Genomic DNA, 9,000 nt, shown 5'->3' on the forward strand with positions numbered 1-9,000 from the left:
TTATGCAGAAAGGGAATTCTAGAATACTTAATTTTGCTCATGAGGAAACTGTATATAGACCAACAGGCAGTTGTTTGAATAGAATACGAGGTTACTGAATGGTTTAAAATCAGTAAAGTATCATTGTATCATTTCACCATACTTATTCAATTTGTATGTGGAGCACATAATTCACTAAACTGGGTTATATGAAGAAGAACATGGCATCAGAATTATGCAGATGACACAATCTTGCTTTCTTTACAAAAAGAGAACTTAAAATACTTACTGATAAGTTCAAAGAATAAAGCTTTCATTGTTTATTTCACCTCAGTGTAAAGAAACAGAAAGCCTCACGAGTGGACTAAATAATAACATCATGATCAATGGAGAAAATCTAGAAGTTGTCAAAGACTTCATTGTGCTTGAATCCACAATCAGCACTCATGGAAGCAGCAATTAAGTAACCCAACAACATATTTCATTAAGCAAATCTTCTGCAAAAGATCTCTTTTAAGTGTTCAAGAGCAAAGATGTCAGTTTGAAGACTAAGGTGTGTCTGACCCAAGTCATGGTTTTTCAATCACCTCATAGTGGTAGCGTAGTGGTTACGAATCAGGCTGCGAACCTTAAGGCCAGCAGTTCGAAACTACCAGCCGCTCCGCGGAAGAAAGATGAGGCGTTCTGCTCCCGTAAAGATTTACAGCTTCGGAAACTGTACAGGGTCGCTATGGGTCGGAACTGACTCGACGACACTTAACAACAACAACATATGCATATAAAAGTTGGACAACAAATAATGAAGACAGTAGGGGAATCAATGTATTTGAAAAGATGACGACCCCAACAAGATGGGTTGACAAGATGACAGCAACAATGAGTTCAAACATAAGAACCATTGTGAGAATGGTTCAGGACTGGGCAGCATTTCCTTCTGTTGCACATGGAATCTATATGAGTTGGAAATGGCTCAACAGTACCTAACAACAACAAATACTTTGAACCAAAGTGCCTATATTTTCATTCTATATTAGTCCCACATATTATGTAGCCACTTCTATGGAAGATAATAAAGTGAAAAATGTAGGAAAGAATTGGGACATGATGCACACTTAAACTATATTCTATTCAATATGAAATATGTAGATAGTGGGGTGTGTTAATGCAAGTGAAAGCTAACGCTGTGTTCTTCTTTGCAGACCAGCATGGTAGTAAGGCATATGGACTGTGGATAGACAGTCTGGGTTTGAATCCAGCTCTCATCCTTATAAGATATGTGAACTTGAACAATTTACTTCAATTTCTTGTGCTTCACTTTCCTCATCTGTAAAATGGGAAACTGGTTCAATTTATCTCATGGAGACATAGTGATGATTGAATGAGTTATTGTTGTTGTTAAGTACTGTCAAGTTGGTTCTAACGTATAGCAACCCTTTAAAGGGTTTACGAATAACACTTGGTGGGTTTGAACTTCCAACCTAGTGGTTAGCAGTCTAGTGCTTATCGTGTAACACAACACCAAGACTCTAAATATGTTAATACTAGTATGCATATGATATAGTTAAAATAATACCTAGAATACCATAGGACCTATATGAATATTGAGTCCTGGTGTGGTGCTGCTAAATATTGTATTAGACTGCAAGGTCGGTTTGAACTGCAAGGATGGTGGTTCAAGTTAGACAGCTGTTCCTTGGAAACACTATACAGGATCTCTGTCAGTTGGAGCTGACTCCATGGCACTTAACAACAAGAACATATGAGTGTTGATATGATGATGATAATCAGTATTAGTTACATGTTTTAAAAGTGTGCTGACTGTTACCTGTGCTGAAGACCAGTGAGAGCAGTGAGGGAGAGGGAAAAGGAAAAGTTTGAAATTTCAAAAGACTAGATCTTCTGAAGTTTTGTGGTGGTTAGTGAAGAATTTGGACTTTAAGTAATAGAAAAATTGAGAACAGAGTTCAAAATTTTCTAATTTGCATTTTATTCCCATAGTCTCATGCTTTCATTAAAGATTTAGGACAATATATGGGGGGATACTCAGAAAATAAACAAAATTTTTACTGCCTTTTGTGGTATGGAAAATAGCAACTTCTCACATTGAAATCAAGAATTCAAGGTCAGCAGCATTCACTAATCTACTTTGAAGTCACAGAAACACTTGAGGCCAACTCAGTAACATATTCAAGAAATAGTTTAAATTCATGACCTACCCACCCCTTCTTGACCTACCCACCAGCAAACTTGCTGAAAATTGTCACTTTATAATCCCTTTCGCAATCACTGATAATGATCAAATTGTTACTTCACAGTCAGTTCTCTGAAGATGCAGGATACAAACATAGCTTTTGAAAGCATATTCCCCCTTTTCTGAACTACAGTTATAGTTTTCTCTTATCCCTTAAAAGGCATCTCAAGATCACTGAAACACCTAAAATGCATTTACAAATTTAATACCCCTACACTGAAAGTGGAAATAAAATCAGTTCAAAACAATTTACAAGGACATAGAAACAATGTAACCAGTAGCTTCCAAAAAAGGGCTGTTGCCATGGAGATCTGATCATAGCTATCCAGCCAATTAGATAATTCTAGTTAGAATAATTATTCTTATTATCAGCCATTAGTTACCACCTTCAATATTTCAATACATGTATGGAGGGAAAGGAAATAAAGCTGCCTTGCCAACCTGATGACGTAGATGGGAATGCTGAGTTATGTGGCGGTTAGAACAAAAATGGAATGATTTTACTTCACCATTGCTGAAAATCATGTAGTACTTGGTTGGAGCTGGAAATTTTTTCTATTATGAAGAGCTTATAAGAGTACTGTTTCTTTCCTTGGAGTAATGTACATTTTAATAATAATGTAGACTTTTTTGTAAAGGGAAATGATACAACTTTGGAACATAAGAAATAGTAACTATGTACGGAGTGAAGCATACCAAATGTGGTGGTTTCAATTTTGCTTACATAGCTCATTTTGAGTGAAAATTAAAGTACAGAGCCCTCAATTCCCAGTTGTTGTTTTTTTTTAATTGCTTTAGTAATTTTAGGACATGACTCAGAAATCTTTGTAATGTTAACCTAAAGTTAGATTCAAGGAATACACCTGCCATTTAAATGATAAGAAAGGAAGGCACTACTGGATTCATGAGCCTTGAGCCATTGTGGGGTAGATTGCATTCATAATCCCTGGAACTGGAACCATTATAAATAAAAACTATTTTTGCTAAAAATCAGCTATCCCTGTTTCTATCTTTTTGTATCATTTTATGGTCTGACACTGTAGGTTAATGCACTGGACTGCAAGGTCACTTTGAACTGTAAGGTCGGCAGCTCAAGCTCACTATCTTCTCCTCGGAAACCCTATACAGGGTTACTATGAGTCAATACAAATTCAATGACAATTAACAACAACAAAAAAACACATTATTTTTCTATAGTAGACTAGAGTAGAATCAAAGTGTTCAGTTATGTACAACTTTCAATAGGCAGCTCTATCAGCAATTTTCTGGTGACGTGGGTTGGGGAATGAAGTGCCACTGTGCATATTCTCATGAGATGTAAATACTAAAACTTCCCTCCGCCACTGGTCTTTCACTGTGGTGGTTTGTATGTTGCTGTGATGCTGGATACTATTGTGCCTGTGCTTTAAATAACAGCAGCGTCAGCCGTGGTGGACGTGTTGGACCAAAGCTTCCAGATTAAGAAGGAGAAGCAGACCACTTCTGACTGGTTAGTCACTGAAAACCTGATGAGCAGCAGTGAAACATTGTCTGATAGTGTCAGAAGATAAGTCTCTCAGGTTTGAATACCATACCATAGGATACCATAGGATTGGGCTGTGTTTCATTCTGTTGTACATATCATCACTATTAAAATACCATCATTATTTTCCCCTATTAAGTATACTTTGATTTCTCTCAGGATGATTTATAACATTTATTTTAGGATCTGTATATACAGAAACAGAGAAAGGATTTCTTTCTTTGAGGACACCCAGCAAATAGCTCCACATGTAAACGTCTTCATCTAGACCCATCTGTAGACAATTAAGCAGACTTAAAGAGGTTCATAGGCCACGCCTGTGTAATGAGGCTTGGGGCTGGTTGCCTGGATCAAATGGCTGCAATTGAAGACTGATTTGGAGCAACAGTTTGGGGAGCCTAAATTAAAATGTTGTGGGCATTGCAACTGCACTGGGCATTCTCTTACTCTACATACACAATAATCTACAATAATGTTAGAACTTCCATGTAAAAATGTCATGATATATGACACCTGTCATCCATCATGAATAAGGGCAGAAAAAATATTCAGCTGAAAAATGTATATGTGCATGTGCATACATATACAGAGATGTACATAGGTGGGTGCATTCATAAACAACATTTATTTACTCACAAACTGGAATGTAGAATGTGTGTAAATTCCATAAAGCATAAATGTGTATAGAAATGCCCAGAGTCATGTCACTGGAAACATATCTTATAAATACGTTCAGTTTTATTACTGCCCATCTATTTCATCAGGCTCTCCCTCATGGATTAAATAATTAAAATAAAATCCACACCTCATCACATGGTACACACTCTTTCCTTCACCCCTATTGAGACTGCTCCTCTGTCACTGTGTCTAAACCAGCTATGGTCAGTCATTCTCAGTGCCTTGCATGAGTTAGAAAAAGAGTGACCTCAGGATGCAGAAATTGTGCTGTGTGAATGCATAATTTACAGACTCCAAGAAGAGAGATGAGTAGCAATTTTGGAGATTTCTAGTCCAAACACTTGTTAAAAACTGAGACAAATATTGAAAAATCTTCAAGGAGTCAAACTAAAATTTACAAGAGGAAAAAAGGCCAATTTGTGGTCTTGGATGTGCTGTTAATTTAACAGGTATTTATCAGAGTTGTTCACTTCTACTTAATTCTGCTGTATCCTCTTAACTTGAGTCATGCCCATACATTGAGTATCTGCTTTGAGGCTTATTTTGATGGATTATTTCACACGACAAATTGTTAAAGACGAACTGGATTAGAGAAACAACATAATCCTCATGCAACAGTATAATTGCCTTTTCTTCTTACCCTTGATAGAAATTCTGCCCATGGAAATAAATTAGTTCTGCAGTTAACCATGCACATAAGTCAAGAGTTTCTGCCAAAAGCCCCAAATAATATCTAAAATACTGGGGAAAGAAGAACAAAACAAAACATTATATATATATATGTATAAACATACGCATAATCTTTATATCTATCTATATATATGTATAAACATATATGTTAATGATCTGTCCTATATGATTTCACAAATTTCTTAGATTTTGATATACAACGGCAAGTACTATTTTAAACTTCCATAGTTGATTTTCCAATTAGTTTATATAGGATAATATACATTATAGTATTGGTAACAAATCTTTATTGAAAAAAATTAGCCCCTTTCAGTACCTTTTATTCTTTATCACTTGACCATTAATATTTTATAAGACAATCCAGACAAACACAGTTTGGGGAATTTTAAAGCAGTACACATGACTGAGAAAATATCCCCTAAGTAACTCATTGTGGTAATAATTATTTCATACTCTGTTGCATTTAGTGTTATTTACAGTACCTGAGCTAGAAAAAGAAAAGATTCCATTATGGCAACATTTACAGGCATTGTTTTAATTCAACAATCCACATTGTCAATCTACAACATAAATGTCTCCTTCTCATATACCTTCCTTGGAGTTGTAATCCAGCATATTTCATGAAACAGAAAAGTGTCTGAAAAGTCATTGTGATGTGGAATATCTGCTTAAAGGATAATAATAATAATAAAACTAGTTAGTCATCTAGCATTTTCAGTATTCATATATTTAAATCACATAGAAAGCAACACCTATAGGAGTAACCCTATTGTTCTCTTTTCTTTTGAGTCTGTTGGTATTGGGTAAGTGCAGTCAGTATTCATTTAGGTCTTACACATTTTAGGCACTGATTTAATGTATACACAGTTGATGTATATAAAGGGAAATACAAAGTTCAAAACAAATTCTTATCCAGAAATGACATAGGACATTAATATTTAAATAATGAGAAAAATTATTCGTTCTGATAGTACATATATTAAAACCAGCTCTTACACTGGAAATTATGCTTGTTTCTAAATAGGAATCAATTCATATGCTACAAAGCATTAATAATCTCTCCCTGCTCTTTATTACTGATAATAATTATACTACCTAAAGTCAGCATTTAGTTTTATAGTCCATCCATATGAAGATAGTTATGGTCTGAATGTTAACTCCTTAAAAGCCACATCGGCAAGGGGGTTTCAAAAAGTTCAGGAAAATTTTCTATTTTCTCTTAATTACATTTTCCACCAACTTTAGAAGTCCCTCATGTTTCTACAACTGTTAATTAAAGAAATAATAAAAAATGACACCTATCTTAGAAGCAAATGCAACACATGTAAAGAAAACATTTTAAATATCTCTGGTGCTATTTTCAAGCATTTATATACTCAGAGAAATAAAATTCATTCATTAAAGTGCAGTTATAGAACATACTATAAAAGAATCCCAGGCTGAATTAATAAAAGGGACTGCCAAAGTATTTCTTCAACATATTCCATAAAGCTCTGTTGCTACAAGTTCTTTATGTTATGGTATAAATTATGCAATGAGTATATCACAGTACAGTCTGCATGATGCATAATGCTGTGTATCTTCAAAGGAAAAACAACTGCAGACTATATATGCCACTCCAGAGTCCACTTGATCATGGCAGGAGTTCAGAGAAGCAAACTGTTATACTGTCACATACTAGAATGGAAAATCAGAACATATTCAGAGAAAAAACAATAACAAAAAATAATCTGGTCAAATTTGATTAATAGTAGGTTAAATTCATGTCTTTCAATGTTTACCTATCTCTCACACAAATTTCCTAAAAAAATCACTTTGACTCTCCTTTTATGATAGCAAAGAAGTCTAAGAACAAAGTGTGCTAATATGAAATGTTGATCAACTTTGTTAAAGATTCATAGGACCTAAGAGGGAAGTTAAGGCATAATGGAGAAATGAATCTAAATTAAATGATCTTGATACCTTTCATAATCCTATCAACACAGTTAGGGCTCTGGGTACAGTGGAAAAATTACAAGGAATAGGACTTGGAACACTAGAAGTTTTCCTCATATAATTAATTATATTTAGAAGTGGGAAGAAATTAGTGAACTTTATACCTTGATGTCTTGATTTATCCTGGTCATCTCGTCTTAAAACTCTATGAATCATCTATAAAACTAATTATCTTTCTTATGTAGCCTGTGATATATATATATAATATAAGTAGAACCTTAGCATAAATATGAGCTTCAAAATGTTCATGGAAGTTTTCCATTATTCAATATCTTCACTTTTTTCTACAAGCTTTTGAAACAAACTTGTGTACCAAAATACTATTTAACTGCTGTTGATAGTTTTTCAATTATACAAATCAGTAAATTTCTTTGAATACATCACTGGGATCAAAAGTGTTCCTATATATATAAAATCAATCTCACCTATTGATTACAGATTAAGTTTGATATATTTTTATTAACACTCTTTTAACACAGACTGCCAGAATACATTGCTCCAAATATATTCACTGTAATTTGTAAGATTCCTTCTATAATACCAATGGTTTGTACATGCTTTCTGTATTTGCAAAATTGGTCTAATAAGCAAAAGTTAATATATTGGATGAAGATAACCTAATTGTATCATTTAGTTCATTAATTCTAGCCTCCAGTTTGGTTTTCTATTGTTTCTATTAATCAGATGGTTCTATAAATATCAATACCAAATTCCTGTTGGTTATGCTTAGAGAGTTCAAAGATGCATTTATTTGGTAAGTGGTGTTCCATCAAGGCTCTCAATCTCATGGATTAACATAGTCATTTGTTTATTTTAATCATGAATTTGTTTAAAAATATGAATCTATGTTAACTGGTACTACATAGCAGTTTAATTTAATGAAATCTTCATTTTCTAAATGTATATAATCTGCTTTTATGTTTTTATTTTAGAATTCTCTCTCCATACTCCACAATCCACTATACAACTTCATACCAGGATCATGCCAAACATTTCTAAATTGGACTTGTAAATTGGAACAATTTACATACATACATACACTGGAGATTATCTATATAAAATGACACAAATCTAATGCATTCAGAAAGAAATTTAGTAATTAATCCAGATGTTCTATTTCATACTAACCAACTTATTTAATAAAATATTTTGTTTTAACAGATTTAATTCTTGATAGAACTGTGTTGGCATTATTTAGACGTAACTCAAATTAATAAGAATAGCAATAGAGCCTTTCAAAGAGTCTATTTAAGTTGGCACAGATTCCAAGTTTAAGAAAAGTGACTTGAATTAGTTTGTGTGGACAAAACTTTTATGGTATAACTGCAATTTAGATTCTAAAAACACTGAGGATCTACATTTTATCATCTTCCAGTTGTTTTTAACAACTAGATCCTAGTCAAACTAATAATTTAAGTGATCCAGAGAATCAAGTGTTACATTGCATTTGGGTTCAAAACAGATCAATTTATACAGAGAAGTTTACTGTCAACAAAAATAAAATATTTATGTCTATAGATATTTATTTCAAAAAGTTATTGCTAAAATATCATAATTGGCCTGGAATCTTCTGGAAAATTTATGGACTACTTTATAAAGTTACACAAAATTGTGAAAAAGTTGCATGCTTTAGAAACAGTATTTTCATCAAGCCTGTGGTCTAAAAAGAGTATGAAGACAATAGCAAATGAATGCATTAAAGAGTTTCCTGATATTTACAGTATTTTTTCTTCTCTAGTTGATATCTCTTCAAAGCTGTTCAATTTCTTTTCTGTTGGTTTTTTTGCCTTACATTCAGGACATGGAGACATTTGCAATTTCTGTAAAACAACACAAAAAGGACAATAAGCATAGTCAAAATACACACAAAGACTCATAAAAATAT

The 9,000-nt window shown here is 33.5% G+C and overlaps 1 protein-coding gene across 1 annotated transcript in view; it reads right to left on the minus strand.

Annotated features, from left to right (window-relative positions):
- Positions 1 to 8,830: 8,830 nt before the first annotated feature.
- Positions 8,831 to 9,000, minus strand: part of LUZP2 (leucine zipper protein 2) — a 797,358-nt gene continuing 797,188 nt past the window's right edge. Inside the window, exon 12 of the mRNA XM_006872393.1 lies at positions 8,831 to 8,935. Within this exon, the coding sequence (XP_006872455.1) occupies positions 8,831 to 8,935 (105 nt within the window). The remainder of the gene's footprint in view (positions 8,936 to 9,000) is intronic.

This window comes from Chrysochloris asiatica, unplaced genomic scaffold (genome assembly GCF_000296735.1).
Source record: "Chrysochloris asiatica unplaced genomic scaffold, ChrAsi1.0 scaffold00196, whole genome shotgun sequence".
Taxonomy (NCBI): Eukaryota; Metazoa; Chordata; class Mammalia; order Afrosoricida; family Chrysochloridae; genus Chrysochloris; species Chrysochloris asiatica.